Source organism: Amblyomma maculatum, chromosome 9 (assembly GCF_055883805.1).
Source record: "Amblyomma maculatum isolate TAMU_Amacu chromosome 9, ASM5588380v1, whole genome shotgun sequence".
Taxonomy (NCBI): domain Eukaryota; kingdom Metazoa; phylum Arthropoda; class Arachnida; order Ixodida; family Ixodidae; genus Amblyomma; species Amblyomma maculatum.
This window is the reverse complement of record NC_139352.1, coordinates 28,131,537-28,152,237: the sequence shown is the minus strand read 5'-3', so window position 1 is coordinate 28,152,237 and position 20,701 is coordinate 28,131,537. Positions and strand designations below refer to the sequence as shown.

Below are 20,701 nucleotides of genomic sequence, written 5' to 3'. Positions count from 1 at the left end.
TCGAAGACTCTTTCCACCGGGTTGAGAGTGGTCTCCCTGCGTTCCGGATGACTTGATGGCTCTTCAAGGTCCAATAGTTTTGGGATTCGACGCGTTGTTTCACCGCTACGGTCGAAAATCGCCGGAGCCGATGTTCCATGCGTCCGCTCGCTACCGCTGCTGGGAGGGGCTTCTTATCCGATGATGGCAGCAGCTTCCTGCTTTGTCTATGATTTTCGACTATTTCTGTGTAATTTAATAGACGTTCTTCTATGTTCTGGCAATCAGGCTTCTCCACGGTTACCCAGAAGTAGAGATCTCGGGCTAACTCGCGTGCTGCCTTGTTACCAGGAACAGACGCGTGCGCTGGAGTCCATATTATGGTGACTTTTCTGTTCAGCTCTTTTTCGGTCAGGGTTCTCACTGCTTCTGGTGCGATCCTGCCCTTTGCGTAATAAAAGATGGCTGTTTTGTTGTCACTAATTATGAATTTCGCTTCCGTTCCCACGCAAGCGAGCGCTATCGCATCTTCTTCAGCTGTTTGGAGTTGCGGCTTCGGATAATGGCTGCCGATACTGTGGCGCCTCGGCCGTCGACTATCCCGAGTTCCTACTCGCCGCATTAACGTATGCAACTGCCTTGCTCTCCAGTGGCTCGAAATGCTTATTGAGTGCTTGTGCTCTCTTTTGCCTCCTTTCCGCGTTGTATATGGAGTGCATGTGTCGAGGAACAGGGGAGATGATTAGATCTCGTGTTGTAGCCCGACAGTGTTGTAGCCCGACAACTACTGATGCGTGCTAAAACGTCTCGAGATATAATCTTAAGTTAGCTCTCTTTTTACGGTTTTTAAAACCATGGCAGTTCCATTGCATGAGGGAAAACGCCTGATGTTTTGGGAGGCTGCGGGATGGCTTGGTTCCCACCGCCATGTTGAATTTGGAGTTGAGCTGGGTTAGACTGCGCAGCTACGTCTCTCAGTCCCTGAGCAACTGGGAGGGGCTCCGCAGAATCTTAGGCGATTTGATCCAGGTCTATTTTGCGCATAAATTTTGACTTGCGCTCATAACTTCCTTCGGTGACTTAAGCCTGTGGCCGAGGCGCGAACCATTCTCGTTCAAACATATTTTGATGTTACTGGTGACTGCAATGGTCACCTTCTGAGTGATGTCTTCCAGGATGTCTTCCTTAACGTGGACCACATAAATAAGCACGTGTGCATGCTTCACAACACTTACCGAAGTTGGAAAGCTGGCCTACCAACTCAGCTAGAGTGTTTTCTACAGCCATTATGCGGCTGTCCATTGCCTTTTCCTGAGGGCCCTCGCACATAGGCTCGGCCGAGTTCCGCAGGGCGCACCAGTGGGTCCGCCGGCGAATACGGCGGGGAAGGTGGGGCTGCGTGTGCAGAGCGTAAAATTTTGTTTTCTGCAGCTAGCTGAGCTACCTGCGCACGAAGCGCTGCCATTTCGCGGCGCATCTCTCCGATTTCGGGAGAGATAGAGAGAGGAATCTGCGATTTGCTGATGACATTGCCTTGCTAAGCAACTCGGGGGATGAACTGTAAATAATGATTGATAACCTAGACAGGAAAAGTAGAAAGGTAGGCTTGAAAACCAATATGCAGAAGACTAAGGTAATGTTCAATAGCCTCGGGAAGGAACAGCAGTTTACATTAGGTAGCGAAATACTGGAAGTAGTAGGCGAATATGTCTGCTTAGGACAGGTAGTAACCGCAGATCCGGACCACGAAAAAGAAATAACAAGAAGAATACGATTGGGATGGAGCGCATTTGGCAAGCACTCGCAGATTATGACTAGCAGGTTACCGGTATCGCTCAAGAGGAAAGTATACAACAGTTGCATCTTGCCTGTACTCACCTATGGGGCTGAAACGTGGAGGCTAACCAAGAGAGTTCTACTTAAGTTGAGGACAATCCAGAGGGCTGTGGAACGAAAAATGGTAGGGGTAACATTAAGAGATAGAAAGCGTGCAGAGTGGGTCAGTGAAATAACTCAAGTTACCGACATTCTAGTAGAAATTAAGAAGAAGAAATGGACTTGGGCAGGACATGTAGTGCGATGGTCGCTGAGGGTAACAAACTGGATTCCAAGGGAAGGAAAGCGTAGCAGGGGGCGGCAGAAAGCTAGGTGGGCGGATGAGATTAAGAAGTTCGCAGGGCTCAAGTGGATGCAGCTAGTACAGAACCGGGTTAAGCGGAGAAATATGGGAGAGGCCTTCGCCCTGCAGTGAGTATAATCAGGCTGATGATGATGATGATGATGATAGAGAGGAAGGGGCGGGAGAGGAGGCGACCCCAGCCCACCTGCTTACCTTGTTCGATGACTTCTTGGAAGCTGCAGACGTTGATGACCCACTGACTCCGAGCTCCGGAAAGTTCTCAGCCTAAATAACCGGATCGCCCTGGTCCTGTGAAATCTTCTTTTTCAGTGACGTCCTCTATGACGGCTTATTGGAGGATGGAGGTAGCTTCTGACTGACCAGCGCCGTCTGCCTTGCCGCCGGGATCACCTCCATACACTGTGCCCTGCGACTGGAGATGTTGTGTTGCTGGGGGCCCTTTGGGGCTCCAGGTTTGCTGAAGCCTTCGAAAGTTTCCTTTGCAGGCCTGCGAGCCCGTGAGATGAGCTTCCCCGGAGACCATGGAGGCCGGCTTGCACTCGTTGGGCGTCATGCCATCGGCAACCGTCCCCACGTTTTGACCGCAATGGCCGCAGCGTTCTTCTACCGGGCGAGGGCAGATGGTCACCCGGTGTCCGATGGTTCCACACAGGTAACAAGCAGGGATTGTGCTCTTGTAGTCCCGTACCGGCGTGACCGTTGAGTTGTAGAGGACCAAGCGTGGCACCTTCTGGGCCATTAAGGTGACCAGCGAAACAGACGAGTTTCGAGCTTGTGGACGAAAGCGATTTCTTCGTCGCGCCAGATGAGTTTGTTGCGAAGAGTAGCCGAGGTCGCCCGCTCGTGGATGGTGATGACACCCCGACACATTTCCCCGTTGAGTTTTGCGTGGCCAACGAGAGGACGTGGGTCCTAACTTGAGTTCAGGATGAATTCCTGGGCCAGCTTGTTGGCAGTGGCGACGTCTTGGGTGGCGCAGAGAAAAATGTTCGGGTCCCAGAGGGGTCAGATGGTGAGGGCCTTGACCGCCGCGGCGCCAACATAGGAGGTAAGGGCTAGGCCTAGGTCACCAGGCTTGAAAACTTGACGGAGGTCAATGGTGGCTTCACCACCACAATGATGTCTTCCTTCTCGAAGCGAGGCATCTTGCTCGGACGCCACGATGGCTTCTGGGCCAACGGAGCCCATGCGCCGACATCGGCAGCAGGAGAATTTCGAGACGCCGCGTTTGTGCCAGCGGCGGCGGTAGCTGTCTTCGTGCGTTGGTCACGCTTGCGCAGCGCGACCAACATCAAAAGGCTTTCGTCAGAGATAGGTGTATCTACCTTGGATAGTGTCCGACGATTCCGCAGTGTCTTGAGCAGCAACAGGGGAGGTTTCAGTCTACAACAAGGTAGACGGATCATAGCCCCGAAGAACGCCGGCCGACATGTTGGTTGGTGGCCGCAGGGAGTCCCCATCCAGGGTGATGTTGGCGCTAGCTCTCGCAAGGTTTAGCGGAGCTCCCACAAGGCAGAATCAGAAATCGGGCATAAAATGCACCAAAAGGTCCCACCTGGGTGGACGTGGTATTTTCGTGGTCTTGGAAGCTTTAAGAAAATGATGTCGACGTCTCGGAAAGCGTCCTCTGGCTCGAAGGGGCGGAAGAGGCAGCCGCGGCAGCGCGAGCTGGGCCAGACGCTTTTCGGAGAAATTCCAGCCCCACCTGGGTCGGCGGATCGCAGTTCACAGGGAGAGACACCGGAGCCGACGGAAGCACGTCTGCACTCGATGCGCGCTCGAGGTGAACTACAAAAGGGTTGCGCCGGCCCCTGACGCCGTTAAAGACGATGGACAAGAGCGCTATTAAACACTACTATATTGACGGAAAAGCGCGCAAATATATAGTCGTTGTACACTCAAAGGAACATCAAACTGATTCAAGATTGATACGATACCGCGCGGGTGAAGTAGTTCCTTTCAGCCTTGCACATGGATATCGACGTACCACTGACACAAACGCTTGAATTCTTGTCGATAAAAAATGCCTCAATTAACTCCCTAGCTTTTGTGCCTTTACTTCTTAACGGAATCCGCGCACCAGAAAACCATGGCTCACAAGAGCGTGACGGGCGAGACCCTAATGTTTGGGTAAATGTGTTCCTTCTTGATCTTGTGTAACGTTACTTTCGTGCTCACTGATTTGTTCATTACCACAGCGCCCAGTTTGTCCAACATAAGAGCAGCCACTCGACAGGAGGATTTCATACACCACCTTGGCGTACTTCATAAACGGGCACTAAGCACGGGCGACCGTTTATGAAGTGCGCCGAAGGGATGGTTTATGAAATCCCCATCTCATGCGGCCGCTCTTATGCTGGATAAACTGTGCGCTGTGTTAATGAGGGAATCAGGGAGCATGAAAGAAACGAAGAAAACTTATTCAAGAGGTGCTTCTTACATTGCGCGAAAATATCGGAGGTAATGTTGGTATGGCCTCGTCGCGGTGATGCAGTGGTAAGAGGCCCGACTATTGTTCCGGAGTACCCGGGTGCGATCCCGACCACGGCTGCTGCGTTTCGAAGGAGGCGAAACGAAGAGGCGTCCGTGGGCTGTGTGATGTCAGCGCACGTTGTTGTTGTTGTGGCTCTAGGAAGAAGTAAATAAAAATGCACGGGCCTGCTACTGGTCTCCTCCGCTGCCTCGTGCAGACAGAAGAGAAAATATAATAATTGGTTCACTGGAGTGAGTGAGTGAGTGAGTGAGTGAAAAAACTTTATTGAGGTCTTTTGGTTAGTCTCGGAGAGTCTTCCTGCAGCCGCTTCTTCGCCACCGTTGGAGACTCCTTAGCACGGGTGGTTCCCTCATTCCAGGGCTCCACTGGTCCTGGCTACCTCGCATGCGTGCTGCACCAATGCCCTTTGGGCGGTGAGCTCGCAGCTGGTTAGCAGGCCCTCCCATTGCTTCGCACTCGGGTTAGTTTGTTTGTGGAAAGTGTAGTTGTGTTTACATTCCCATGTGACGTGGTATAGGGTCGGACTGTCTCCGCACCAGGGGCAGCTATCTCTATACTGTGTGGGAAACATTTTGTTTAGAATGTATAAGTTCTGGAAGGTGCCAGTCTGCAGTCTTCTCCAGCTGGTCGCTTCTTCTTGTGTGAGTCGCTTGTGGAACAGAGGGTATTTTAACCTGGTGCCTCTGTAGTGATTTAAAATATCTGCGTACGTCGGGTCCACCATCACGGGGTCCACGAGGTCTTCTGTCAGCAAGGCTCGGTGCGTGATTTCGCGAACCAGGCTGTCTGCCCTCATGTTGCCCTCTATGTTGGTGTGCGCCGGTGCCCAGAAAACTACTTGTGTTGCTTTATAGCCCGAGGTTCCTGCGCCGAGGAGAATGCGTAGGGCCTCCCTGCAGATCCTTCCTTGTTGGAACCTTCTGCAGGCTGTCTTGGAGTCTGTTATTATAACCTGTGATTCGTTTCTTCGATAGGGAAAGGCGAGAGAAAATATAGAAGAAAGAAAAGGAAGAGGGAGAGAAAGACGCGCGCCGCAACAACGATCGTCGTCCACCACCTAAGCGGTGGCGGGTGCAATGACGGCCTACAAGAGATAAAAATTCGGTGCCAGGCAAGCCACTACCGCAAGCCGACCTGTGATGTCAGCGCACGTTAAAGATCCCCAGGTTTGTAATCGCCGCCTGGGGATCTTAAACGTGCGCTGACAGAAATTTCCCGAACCCTGTCTGGCTGTTTCACACCCAGATAGACGAGAAAAAAAAAACGATAAATGTAAAGCCTGCGAAGCGAGGGGGACCCTCGACCATATACTTTGGGAATGCCCTAAGTCTCCGGGCACTAGGGACAACATTAAAAGTTGAGAAGCCTGGGTAACCCTGCTGCGAAGCGACGTCCCCGCTGACCAGCAGAAAACCGTCCACCTGGCGGCTGAGGCCGCGAATAACCAATGTATATTCGCCAGTCCTTAGTCGCGGAGGTTCCAGCCCGCGTTCCTCAAGCCTGCATGCCAGGAGTGGGGAGTAGGGGGCCTCCTAAATCGGTGGAAATTAAAGTTTTAATCAATCAATCAATCAATCAATCAATCAATCAATCAATCAATCAATCAATCAATCAAGATCCCCAGGTTGTCGAAATTACTCCGCAGCCCTCCGCTGCGGCTCCTGTTTCTGTTTCCGCTTTCACTCCCACCTTTCTCCCTTTCCTTACGGCGCGGTTCAAGTGTCCACAAAAACAAGTGTGACAGATACTGCGCCTTTCCATTCCTGTGAACCAATTATATATTCTCACAATGATGTACCGCCGTCAGTACTTCACTCGCAATGATGTTTTCGATCCCTGCTTGATACAGTCGAAGTATGGAGTCCAGGAAGCTACCAGTTACCGTCAATTCTATGTTTGCTTACTCTTGCAGCAGCTGGTCAAAATTCTCCTCGGCTTTGCTCGCTTCCTTACCCCAGACGCTGGAAGAAGCGTATGCATATATATCAAATCTCAATTTCACCTCACTGGCTTGCTCACTTCATAAGGCCAATCGATCATCGTTTACTAATTTCCCGCAACCATAAAATAGTGCCTCGGATCGCCCTTTAAACTGATAGCCAAGACCCAGACACTTGCATTCCTTTGGAATCGTAAATGTCTGATAAGCACATTGCTCCCTACACTTGAATTTGGCAATAGAGGCCAATTCCGCGAAAGGAGAACTATCCCGGTGCCGCAACGTTTTCGTCTCTACGGTTAAACGCGGGAAGCTAATGACGAGGTTCAAATAATGTTAGTTTAATTTGGAGCAAGGTATACAATCATGCCTACCATTTGTACACATGAGTGCGATTCGCCTAATAAAACCACGTGCGTTATATTGCACCTATCTGTACCAAGTGTTCATTTGCCATGGTGTCGGGAATCGCGATTATTTTCGCAGGTGTGGCGGTATTGAGCTACGTGCGCTTCATTTGTTTTTCTCGGCACACGACACTTGACCTTTCTCAGCCCATAAGGACATTTCAAAGCTTGACCCATCTGATCGGAATGGCAGACTCTCCAACATGTGAGCAGTGCCGCTGTGTAGAAACTATTACGCAATACTTTGTGACTGCCCTCAGTTTAAGCGTGAGCGTTCCTTTCCTATTCATACACTTCAGCGCTTCGACTCTCGCGTTCTTAGTGTAGCTAAGATTCTGGGCCTCTTAAAGTTTTTAAATAACACGAGGTTGAGTTCAAGACGTTAAGTGTATGCTGTTATAGATCTCTAGACATGTGATAGTCTCCTTCCCTTGGCCTTTCTTTCCTTTTTCTCCCTTTCTTCCCCTCCCACGTGTAGGGTAGCCAACAGAGCATCGCGTGGTTAACCTCCCTGCCTTTCTATTACATTGTCTCTCTCTCTCTCTCTCTTGACCCCATAGAGAACCTTCTGTGAATGGTGCAACCGCTTCGAGCGCGTCACCACACGATAGGCCCCGTACCCGGACAAGATCCACACCTCGAACACTAAAGCTCTCCCAGCCTTACATCGGCCCTTGGGGAGGGGGCCTACCTGATGCGTTGTATGAAGGAGGATAGGTCGGTGAGTTATCTTGGATTCCGGGGTAGAGTGCATTCGGCTGCCAAGTCCCCTTCCCATCTGACAACGGTAACCCTTGCCCATCATGCGCAACTACCCGGCGAGGCCTGTGCTACCTATACCGAAGAGGTCCTCAAATTGTGCAAGACCATCGACTCTCGCTTGTTGGATGAAGACAAAGCCAGACATCCTTTGAAGGGCATTGCAGATGATGTCTATAACTTTCTCACCGTTAAAGATAACCTCTCGATTGTTCCACTGTCCTCCGTAACATTTCCACATTGGAAGCGCTCAAAACCCATCGAATTAATTTTGGAAAGCCGGCCAATGTGACAACCGTCGCCAGCGTTGACGAGCATGTCTCTGCGACCTTACATCCGGCAAATCATTTGTGAAGAATCCTCCGGCTCACTCCCATGGCCATCACATCTCAATAGTGCCTTCCTGCCCATCTTTTTTATACGTGCATGCCTACACGTTGTAATCGCAGCCCGAGTTTTCTGTTATATAACCCTCGCCACGGCCGGACTGAATGCAGCGGCGCGCGCTCCCTCGCCCGTTTTTTTTTTTTCGAGCACGCAGAGTATCACGCCCCACCTCCCTCCAAACGCGGAGGAGGAAGGGGAGTTTGTCTTGCGAAGGCTAGACGACCGGGCAGGAGTGTGAAAAACCTTTGCGAGGGAACGCGAGGAGAGACACACGATAGAGTCGGGTGATTGCGGTGGCTGTAATTGCGCTATTAATTATTATTTTCAAAAACATTTTGCGGCCTTGCGTTCCGGGGGCGAAATCTCAGTCACCGGGAAAGAAAATATTTTCGACCGGAGGGTTGACAGTGGGCCTTTAATGCCACAGAGCGTGACACTTTGGAAGATCTGTTATCGAAATATTCATTCTTTTTTTACTTCTCGAAGGTCACCAATTCAGGCTCCTTTTCCGTTTCACACACCAATCATCGCAATGATACCGGATATGCACACCCAATTCGCCAAAAGCCGTACCGTGTGGCTCGATTCGAGCGCAAGGTCATCAATGAGCAAGTTCGTAAAATTTTGAAACAGGGTGTCGTCATGGGGTCTTTGGGCGGCACCAGAAATTCTTGTATAGAAGAAAGATGGCACATGGCGATTTTGTGTAGATTACCGCCGCCTGAATTCAGTCATTAAAATTACTGTATCCGTGTCCCCGCATTGGTAACGCCATTGATTGCTTTGTACTGTGCATCATACTTTTCATCTGTCGACCTGCGTTCTGGATACTGACAGATCCCTATGCACCCAGCAGACAAGGAGAAGAGCACCTTCATCACTCCCGATGGAGTGTTCGAATTTAATGTTATGCCTTTTAGGTTTGTGCAATGCGCCTGAGACATTTGAAAGATTCATGGATGCTATACTGGGTTGACTGAAATGGGAGGTCTGTACGTGCTATCTGAATGACGTAGTCATCTTTAGCCGGACATTTAAAGAGCAAAACGACCGCCTAGTGCTAGTGCTGGATTGCTTGCGCCAAGCAGATCTCGTTCTGAATTCAAAGTGCCGTTTTGGTGACCAATATGTGTTGGTGCTTGGTCACCTCGTCGATGGTGACGGTATCCGGCCTGATCCTCAGAACACCGTAGCCGTTGCCGCGTGTCTGCAACCTCGAAATGTGAAAGAGGTCTGCAGTTTTTTGGGGGGTTACTCACATTTCCGACGCTCGATCTCTCGTTTTGCAGTCGGACTCTAAGCAAGACTGAGTGCAACTACACTATCACTGAGTCTTGTGGTTGTTTTCGCCATACAGCGGTCTCGCTGCTACCTTTACGGACGGTCCTTTGTAGTAGTAAGCGATCACAATTGCCTATGCTGGTTACTCAATCTCCGTGATCCGTTTGGTCGCCTGGTTCGCTGGGCACTTCGCTTGTAAGAATACCACTATAATATTTCATACAAGAGTGGCCGGCGGCAGGAAGATGCGGACTTCCTCTCCCGGTTGCCACTTTTCACGACGGAATTTGATGCCGACAACTTCGAGCACTACATCGCTGCTTTATCTACGAGATATATCGATAATCGTGCCTTCCGAACAGAGCAATACAATGACCAGAACCTGGAGCCGTTCTTGAATGCTGTTCAGGACCCAACCTCGAACAGCCAGCTTTGTCTACCTGATGGTTTCCTATACAAGAATGTTTCCTCAGGCACTGGCTGTCGGCTCTTGCTGGTTGTATTTGAAAGCCTCCATCTTTCTGTTTTACGCGTTATACATGACGATTTAGCTTCGGGACACCTGAAATTTGCGCCACCCTCAGGAGCGATTCTGCTGGCCACGAATGCGCCCCACGACTAACCAGTATGTGGCCAGTTGCCCTCAGTGCGATAGTCACAAAATGTTTACTGGTGTAGCCCCCGGAATGCTTCACCCTGCAACGCCGCCCAGAGCTCCTTTTGAGCAAGTCAGAGTCGACCTTTTAGGTCATTTGCCAAGGTCGCAAGGAGACAATCGTTGGAGTATTGCATATGTGGACTATCTTAGTCGCTATTTAGAGACGGTCGCTCTTCCCGCTGCGTACTAGAGTCTTTTTATTATGTAGTCAGTTCTCTAGAGACATGGGCCCTCAAGAGTTGTGATAATTGACAGATGCCGTAAGTTTAAAGCCGGTGTAATTTAAGAACTCCGTTTATGTGCATCTGATTTTAGACATTTGACCCCTTACCACACTCAGACTAATGGTTTAACAGAACTCACCAACAGAACTCTCATCAACATGCTTTCAATGTACGTCGCTTTGGACCATAAAAACTGGGACTGTGTTCTTCCGTTAATCACACGCCTTCAACATTGCCAGGCATAAGACCACAGTAAAAGTCTGTTCTTCCTACTGTACGCCCGCTATACTGGACACACTTTCGAAATCAATCTCCCATTTTCCACTGAAGATCATCCGTGCTTAGCGGAAACTCTTTGCTCGGCTGAAGAAGCGTGGCAGATAGCCCGACTGAGGACTTTGGCGGCACAAGAGCAACCGAAAGCTCGCTCTGACGACCTCCATCATCAGATCCCCTATCTCCCCGGCTACCTAGTTTGGCTTTAGAAACCCATGAGAAAGCGCGGCTTGCACCAGAAAATGGTGGCACGCTACACTAACCAATACGTGATCCTAGAACGACACGGTCGGTCACCACAAATGTGGAGGCCGCCGAGCAGGGGCGACCGCAGCCACATTTATTTGGGGAGAAGCTGGAGAGGCGGTGGGGGCAGCGTCCGGTCGAGGCGAAGGTTGAGTGAGTGAGTGAATGAGAAGACTTTATTGACACCGACATGAACCTCGGGGCAGAGGCTCAGCCAGGGGGAGGGTCTCTTTGCCGGCTCTCCTGCGCCGTGGCCGCAGAGAAGGTCTTGGAGTAAGCCTCCTCCGCCAGGCGTAGGACGATCTTTTGATCATCCGCATTTGGGCTACGAATGTAGGACTCCCAGGTAATTTGATCAAGGGGATCAGTTTCTTTAGCTCCCGGAGAATCGGGACATTGCCAGATTAGATGATTTTGACTCAGAGGTACGTTGTAGAGATTGCAAGCCTCTGGGTCCCCTGTCAACCTAATATGCAGAGTAACATAAGGAAAGAAACCATTGGCCTGGATTGTACACCGGGCTCTGCATTCTGAGGGTATTAGGGACCTATCTGCTGGTGGATAGATCCTTCTGTTTAGTATGGGAGTCTCAGAGAGCTCCTTGTAAGCAATGAGGGGGTCTTTGTCTCCGTGTAGCGGGATCTCTATGGCCTCTCGGGTGTATACATCTCGAGCGAGGCGATGGGCAGCCTCATTGCCTGGTAGGCCCTCGTGAGCTGGAACACAGATGACTGAAACCTCCCGGTTTAGCGAGTGCTTTCTCAGTAGACTGGCCACCTGCTTGGAAATTAGGCCTTTGCCGAAGTTCTTAACAGCAGCCTTATCTGAAAGGATAGTTTTGGCTTTAGTGCCTGTACATGCTAGCGCTATCGCAGCCTCTTCCGCTAAAAAGCGTTACGCGTATTAATGGATCCAATTGCTTTCTGGGAGTGGTTCCCATCTACGACTGCTATGACAGCGGCCCCTTCTAGCCTGCAGGCAGTATCGCAATAGGCTGATTCCTCAGGAGGGTCGTTTACTAGTTTGCTTTGAATAAATTTTGCTCTATGCTGTCTTCGTTCCTTGTCCTGAATCGGGTGCATATTCTTAGGGATCGGTGCAATTTTGAATAGTTTCCGCGTCTCAAGATCCAGGAGTTTAGCGACATAGGGTGGCTCACCTGACTGAAGTTGTAGTTCTTGTAGTATTTTTCGGCCAACTGCAGTGGAGGTGAAGGACATTCTGATCATTTTCTCTAACTTCTCTACTTCACCAGGATTGAGATTGAGAAAGGGGGTGGCATAAGCTATCCTACTGATTACAAAGGCACAAAGCAGTTTTATTAGGCAGTGTTCTCTGAGACCTTTGTTCCTTAGAGAGATTCGTGTTGTTGTTCTTCTCTAATTTGAAGGTCCCGAGCGTTCCGAAGCTCTCGTGCTGGCGCTGTTTCCTTCTCTTCGGCACGTGCCGGGCGCCTCTTCTCAGGCGCCAGCTCATGTGGTTGCTCCGGCGCCTGTGGGATCCACTTCGTCTTGCGGCGTGCCGCGGACGCATGCCAATCGCATTGCTACATACTGAACTACCGGATTGCGTGCCTTGCGGCCGTGGTCAACATTTGGCGAAAACTGAGATGAAGCATGCCGCCCGCTTGAAGAAGTGCTATTCTCGTGACACCTGATTCGCCCGAAGGGCAATCGTTTGCGAAAGGGGGCAAATGCTACAGACCAGATTGATGATGAAGACGAGGAACAGGGTGTAGGAGGACTAAGAAGAAGCGGGTGGGTGTTGAAGCACCGCCCGTCTCGTGAGCGCCGTTCTTTTGCCTCAGTAACGCTGCTTTACGTGGTGATGTCGAGTGCTACAATATAGCATTCTTTTTGCCGCATCAACATAGGCTACTACCTTCGCTCCCATATTCTTGCAGGGCGAGAGGGACCCTCGCACACATAATTCGGGAGTGCCCACAATCTCCAGCGATAAGACAAAATAATACAAGTAGAGTAGCCTGGGATACCCTGCTGCGAAGCGCGGACCCTGCGATCCAGCACCGCACCGTCCATCTGGCGGAAGAGGCCGCAACAAGCCAAGGGCTACCTGCCAGCCTCTAATCCGCGGGCGCACGACTCCACGTCTTCCCTGGCATGCGTGCCGGGGGGCGGGGAAGAGGACGCCCATTTCCGATGGAAATAAAAGTTGTGCAACCAACCAACCAATAGCGTTCTTTGTAGTGCAACGAAAGCCTCGGAGCGCTTGAAAGTAAGCGAAATATCGATGAAACTTTTCCCCAACGACCCCTCGTTTCACCTGGTTCGCGCACAAAGATCAAAACCATGGCCTGCTGCCTTTCCAGCGGCTATATGCAAATGCATCTGTTCTTGTACATTTGGCCTGGACCTGCTGTGCGGTTTTTTACGTGGGCAAAAGTAATGATAAATGTATAAACTATACGCCGTTACCGCCATTCTCATTCTCTGCCTTAGGGCTGATGAAAGCTGGGTCTCCGACTGCCACTCTGCTTTAGCAAATTCGCAGCGGGCTTTCGGCGATTATTGTCAAGTGACATCTAATATATGTCTTCTACGTATTTTCTGTATCGCAGAAACTACTCTGGCACGTTCCAAAGCCGTCAAGGTACTCATTCTGCATGCTAGACTTCAAAAATGACCTTTCAAAGCCCTCAGAAATCAGACGCTGGCTCACCACAGAACAGCGCTTTTAGCGTTGCATCAGGTGATAATCCGGCACTTCACACCATTTAGACAAGGAGGAGGGGAAAAACACGCACCAGAGCCCGTAAGCTCGAATGGATTGCCCTTATTCTTCACTCTGCCCTATATATAGACGTGTTGAGCGACAACGCAGGTCAAATCGTTCATAAAATAATGTTTATTCAATATAAACGGTACATTATAAATAAAGGCCCAGTAAGAGCAGGGTTTCCAGAAGAAACGTGTACAAAAATAGTCTCCCACAAGTGACATTTCACTGCCGGCAGCTGTAGAGAGAGATAGACAGCACAGAAAGCACACAATACTGCCCTCCGAATCAAGTTTGGAATGGACTTCGGTATGAAGCTAGGAATGCGGTCAGGATGAACATTTCGTCACGCAATTTTGAAACAATTATGCTAACATATTGGCTAGAGCATAAGCAATACGCACACGAATATTAGAGGGATAGAACACGCGATAGCATGTCCCTCTATCTTGAAGAGACAGGACAATCGCGTCTGGCCTGTCCCACTATTTTCTTTGTGCGTCTTCCTTGTTAGCTAGCCAGTATATCCGAACCTAATAAGCAGAGTCCAATTATGAACTGGTTGAAATAATTAGCGTGATTGAGTTCTCACATTCGACCGTGAAACGTCTGCTATTGTTTGTATTGTTTAGTTCAAGGTGGACGGATATAGTAAAAATAACCACCTCTATGAGATAATTTCGCTCAAACGGACGGAATGCAGCAGTTTTGCAACCTTCGGACGGACTGGTAGAGATAGTACTAATGAAAAGGCTGTACACATAGAGCTTGAAAAACTGCGAAACATGAGACGGTGGGTGTTTTGCGCACTGCAAAGAACAGAACATCTATTGTTTAATTCAATTACTATTACTCTGGAATGTATCAAAGACATGCTTGTGACAAGAAAGCAGAGGTGACATATAAACGTCTTCTGATTATCTTTTCATTTAGAGTGTATTTCTGGAAACTTGGCAAGATACACTTTGACGCTTGGCCGCATTACGGATGTACCGTGCTGAAAAGTTAATGTTGCCGTTGATTCCAGGTAGAGAGAGAAGACATTGAATAAGTTTAATTTAGGAAGAATTTACTCTTACAATGTACAGAATAGTTTTACAGGTTTTCTCCTACAAAAGCGCCAAAAGACCATTTGTTCGGTGCTCTCCCGCCACAATATGCAAAAGGAAGTTCCCTTCGAATGCACTAGATGGCGACACGACGGCGATGTGGCGCTTAAGCGGTCCCTCTGCAACTGGTAAATACAGGCGCGGCCTCATCTTCGGTGCTTACACATCATCGTTGCCATACATGGAATGAACAACTTCGGCCTTGGGAGCATCTTAATGACCACCGCCAGCGTACGTCAACTGTCTCAAATTTACGAAACGCACGTCTTTGACAAATAAAATCAGTTTCTTTCAAACCGTGGTGCATGCCTACATATGTGGCTTTTGTACTGAGAATTAGGGCGGCCTCATTTGTTATTCCATGAGAGCAAAGATGGCGAAATTTTGAGTTCTTTTTTCAATAGAGACCGCGTTCAATGATTTTGTGACTGCTCATTGGAACTCGGCCGTCGGAGCGACCCTTGCGATAGAAGATCGGAAACTTTGTAAACTGGCTTTGTAAAGCGCATTATTCTTTCCGACACCGGTAACCAGTCAATTCTTTGTCGCGAATCATTTTAAACCTAGTACTTTTATTTAATTGCATTTTAGAAGGAACCTAAATACTGAATACAGACTGTTCTTTGAGTGTGTTGGGAATAACGTTAATGAAGGATCTGAAAATTTATAACCCACTGGGATAGAAATAGGAGAATTAATATAGCGTCCATCCATGCACGAAATTCAGTATCAATACTGCGCGAAACAGTCTTCCCTAGCCAGTACTTCTTTTTTTAGCTGAGCTTCTTTGCAAGGGACATACTTGTTATCAAGTGAAGCATCTAATAACTGACGCAAACGAATGTATTGCCAAGTAACCTCCAATGGTTGGTGTTCCAAAGACAGTTTTTTTTTTCTGTACCTTAAAAACGCATATGCATGAGGCGGCTGTCTTAGTGAATAAAAACTCGATGTAAAGCCAGAAGCATGCATTGTACACACAACTTGTAAGCACGTCATTTCAGTGAGTAATGATTTAAAACAAAACATCATTAAGCACAGTTGTACACTCAAGTGGAATGTTTATATGATGAAATATAGAGAGCAAACATATTGCTCAATGCTTACATGAAACCTCTAAAAAAAAATTTGAATACGAAATTTTGCTATTCCGATTGAGCTTGGCAACTACTCTGTTCCGCGATGTTCATCGAGCGCTACAATATACGCGAGCAGCTCGACGCACACTGAGTAGAAATCAAGTTTAGTGCGATAGAGCCAATAAAGAAGTAGACGCAGGTTGGAAAAATTGTCATTAAATATAAACACTCAGTTGCTCACCGCTATGCGGCCCTTCGTTGAATCGGGTAATCGAAGGTCGAAATTGCCAGTTACCACTAAGGCGTGCTTGTTAATTAGGTTCCAGGGGCAGAAGCTCGAAAAACTCACGAATGGCGGTGACAGAGAGGCGTTTTCTTTTCGAACATCTCTGCGCGTCGTCCCAGTGATAAACAAATGAATCCCCCCGCTACTACCAACTTTGTTTCCATGGCAATTGAAGCTAGCGCTTTCTGAGCGTTCGATGGTCTTGATAGGTGGCAGGAATAAGAATTACATGAATTGCATCTCTTCCTTGAAACGTTTTTTTAGAATACGTAAATAGAAGTACTTATAATGTTTAAATTTAAAATATTTAGTTTCTCCATTTAGTCAAAACAAAAGCTTTTGTCTATAACTTTGCGTGCTATGGCAGGACATTTTGTTCCCTTTTACTGAATTAATACCATTTTACCCTCTGATAAGCGCTTCATTTTAGGTCGCAACAATAAATATGCGTTTTTGAAAGCTACTATATCTGGCCTTGAAGTATTCGAAATAAAAGTTATGTATTTTAGGCTCGAACATGTATTACACGGGCGCGTCAGGAAAAGAAATGGCGATGTAACTTTGCAAAGATATGTTTTGCGAATAGAAGCGCCGCTCTGCACCCTCGTTTGTCACGGAACAGAAAGACAAAATTTCTCAGATGTTTTAAAGCATGCCGTTTCCAATCAAAACACAAACAAGCCGCATTTCATCAACTTTCGAGGTTTCTTTAGAAAGCAGGGAACAGTAATGTGCGGCAATCTTTTCAGCACTAACTTTTTGCTCTGACATATAAAACCAGGACTTCGCAACGTCTTCTGCTTTATAAGACACGTTAAGTTACGATTTCAAACGAGTGCAACATATTAGGCAAGCTTAAGTTGCAGCAACGCAAGGCAGCCACTTTGGCAAAAAAGTTTTCCGACATTTACACCTTGAAAGTACTGATTCCGCCGAACTATGACGTATGTCCAACATTTATCCGTTGGTAAGTGTCCCTGCGTGCTGCTTTGCCGCTAATGTGAACAGTAGTAAAGAGAACGATTTTGTTCGCCTTGGTCGCCATGACTCGGGGTCCCAAGCTGCTCGCTCGCCCGCCGGTGGCAGCAGATGGTCAGTGGAGCGAGGCGCATTCACTTCTTGATCTTTTTGCCGTTAGACGAGCCCTTGCCAAAACCTTTCCTCGTGCCTTTGAGTGTACGCACTGCAGGTTCCAGAAGGCCCAGCTGGCGCGCCCTTTGTCGTTCCTGGATCTTCTGCCTGAGCGTTAGCAGGGTCGACGGGCTGGCCCCCGTGCCGTGCTTGACGTGCTTTCCCGTGAGCGCTCGGGGTGCCCTCTTGCGCATGCCGCAGTTATAAGAGTCGAGGTTGTTCCCAGTCGCTGGCCCCAATTCGTCGTGCTCTTCCAGTGGCTCCAGCCCTGGGGTAACCATGGTGGAGCCCGGTGCCACCATCAGTGGACCGGGCATCACTCCGGACGCCGCCATGCCTTCGAGATGGCGCTTAAGCAGTTCGTGCTCATGCAGCCGCTGCATGATCTGCGTGTAGTAGGCGTAGATGCTGAGAGGCAGCGCTGCTGGCGCCAGCTGTCGGAGCTGCTGCAACAGCGTTTCTTGTGGCACCCTCTGGTCGCAGACGGGAGAACACGGCCGCGAGCTTGGCTTGGAGACAGTCTCCACGCGCATGCGCGGATGCTTGCACCCAGCCTCCTCTTCGTCCCTTGCCCGGTCAGGTGTCGCTATCCCACCTAGGATCCTTCGCTTCAGGGTTAGCGATGGTGAGTCCCTGGATGGTGGCGGTGATGATTCCTCACTTCCGCCTACTCTCGCTGTGCCATTGTTGAGCCGATTTTGTATTTCGCTGTCGGACTTGCAGCGGGCCCGCATCAGCCTCTCGACGAGGCTCTCACTGGTGATCTCGAAAAGCTTTGGACAGCTGGCGGCGCGCTTGACTCCTTGATCTTGGTTGCCGTGACTGTGATGCTCAGCAGGGGGCGTCTTGCGCGATGACAGGTCCTCCGGCGTGTCGGTTTCTTGCCGTTGAGATGAAAGCGCGCTCGATTGAAGGAAGCGTATCAGAGTCGGGTTAGAGTCCTTGTCCGTGCGATAAGGGCCGCTCATAAGAGGGCCCCGCGCGTTTGAGTCCGCCTTCGAAGGTTCCTTACGCAAGTCCAGAAGGGAGTCGCCACTATCTTTCTTTGCGCGACACGAGCATGCACAGTGATTTTCCTTGTCGTCCTGGCATGGCTTTCTTGTCGCACTTGGTTCTTCTTGGCCTTCTACATTTGGTGCTGACTTCTCCTCAGCCACGTCCAGCAGCCTGGCACTCAGTTCCGAGTGCCTCTTGCTTCCATGTTGGAAAGCCACGGCGGGCGCAGGCAGGGCGTTTAGGAAGATCTTCTGCCAGGCGTGGTTTAGCGCCACCGGGTGGATGGGACGCCGCCTGGCGGTGGCGCTGGTCGGCTCCTCCTCCTCTTCGTCACCCGACGGGCAGTCGGGGCTCTTGGGTGACTTCTTGCGCAAGTCCATGGGAAAGTCATAGTAGCCATTTTCGTCATCAGGGCACAGCTCACTATCTGGCGTAGAAGAGCACGATCTCGGCCTCAGCAGGACGTCTCCTTCGCAGGACTCCTGCTTCATAGCGGCCCAACTTTCTGCCGCCCTCGCAACAGTTAGTCGCCTTTCTTTTTTTTGCGAAGGGTGACCACGCCTTCCCAAGTCATCCTGGCTAGATTCCCCCTCTCTCTCAGATGAAGACCGCCGCGAGTTCAGATCCTCAGTGCAAGAGCCCGCAGCCGTGTCCGAGAGCCGTGACGGAAGAACTGGACAGGTGGCGCGCTGGGGTCATGCTTGAAGACGACGCCTCCTCACTGCGCCTGCGTGAACAAAAAAGAATTTTTCGCCTGCTTTAGTGCACTTGCTTTTTATCCTTAGCGAAATTGAAATCATATTGAATTTCGCGTTAGCACTTATGAACCCTATTTAGATCAAAGTATCCAAATGCAGAAATGAGTGATGAGATTGTGAAGTTATTCAATTGCTTCCTTATGCGCAGTCTCTTTCAGATCTAATCTATACTAAAATTGGTCGAATCACTACCTTAAGTCAGCATTTACATTAGAAACTGCCAAAATAGGCTGCATTATTGTTTCTGATGATGTGCTTGGCTTAAAGTTTAGTATTTCCAGGGGATACATGATGACTGCAACAGAACTAAATGTTAATCTCCTACGCTGCCACGATAATAGTGCTCGAATTGAAATGAATGGTTTCAAAATTCTGAATATATATTGTTTTCGATTACCTCGAAGTAAGAAAGTAATCGTAAATGACAACTAAGGAAAAATTTACTTCCGCGTAATCACGAACATTATTATCGAGTACGTAACATCTTTGGGGTTTAAAATATCGCCCGCACCCGTGAATGTAAACATGAATAAACGACAATTGTCCGACTTCTGGTGCTCTAGCAGATAAGTATTTTGAAAAAAAAAAAAAAAGTCTACTGGAAGAAACATTCATACCCTTGATAGAAATGGGAAGCGAATTTGGCTGGAGTAGAGTTATTCTCTGCTTAGTAATTATCGTGAAGCATATTTAACTCCACTCATTAGAAGCCCAGGTCTGTACTCGACCAATATGGTTCCATAATTGTAGCTAAGGTATTGAATTCCGTGTCCCGTTGGTAATTCACTTCGTAACATGAGAATTTCATGTATCCTAGCGGTATAAACTGACTGTGTCAATTAAATTAACTCATTTGTTGCGCAGATGGCGTTGCTTAAGATATATTGAGAACGGACTAGGATACCACATACATGCTTCTTTTGTCTACTATTCTATCACTTTTATTGTGTCCGGCTTCAAAAATTTGTCGCGTAGGGAACGTGCTCGGTGCTTTTTTTTTTTTTAAAGTACTCCACAGTTACACAACTAGCTACGGAGACGCATAAATTCAAAACACCAGCTTTTGAGTTGCAGTGACACAAAATGCATTGCTATGCTGAAATGGTTGAGATTTGTGTTGTTAAATATCGCTTTGTGTCATGGTAAGCTCGAATGCAAACGTTTACTCCGCAGTCAGATTACCTGCTTCCGTGTCCTTATTTAGCAATTTGAAAAGGCTGCGAGGTCCTCTGACAAAATAACACTTTCAGAACCAGAAAACATCGGTGGTTAGTTGCTGCTTATATCGTGGCGAAATTGCTCTAAACTAATGCAGAAACAAAGGCCGAGAAAGAAAATTAGCAGGGTTTTTATCCTCGCTCAACCCGAATCGAATGACGCGAGAAAGCACCGTTGCATGGTTTTGGCATGGGTTTTCTTGATGGTTTAGCTTGGTGGTTTAACCTTGAGAGACCGAAACAGAGCTTCACAGTGATAAACGACAGTCGGTATTGCAGGACATATGTGGTACATACGTGTTCGCTTCGAATATCTTGCAAATTAGCTTCTAACCTGACAAAATGTTACAAGGGTTCAACACTGCTGAACCAAATATTGAGCGAAAGCATTAGCTGCGGGTGACCGAGCTTTCTTCTTCTCTTTTTATTCTTCCTCAGCCCACAATAAAGCCCCGCTTTAAACAAGCCTTATGAACGTGCCTTAGTGGCCTATAGGAGTAACGTGAATGCCAGGGTCCTAGCAGGCTGATTCTGACATAACCGTCCCATGTGAAACGAGAGACCCAAATTGGCAGCTCCTGCCACCCCATCTCTCGCTT

The 20,701-nt window shown here is 48.8% G+C and overlaps 1 protein-coding gene across 6 annotated transcripts in view; it reads right to left on the bottom strand.

Moving 5' to 3' along the window:
- Positions 1–13,637: 13,637 nt before the first annotated feature.
- LOC146178647 (uncharacterized) overlaps positions 13,638–20,701 on the bottom strand; it is a 93,976-nt gene continuing 86,912 nt past the window's right edge. For all 6 annotated transcript variants that reach the window (XM_084578450.1, XM_084578453.1, XM_084578451.1 and 3 more), the window contains one exon: positions 13,638–18,854. In XM_084578450.1, the coding sequence (XP_084434576.1) occupies positions 17,113–18,618 (1,506 nt within the window). In that variant the 5' untranslated portion in view covers positions 18,619–18,854 and the 3' untranslated portion in view covers positions 13,638–17,112. The remainder of the gene's footprint in view (positions 18,855–20,701) is intronic.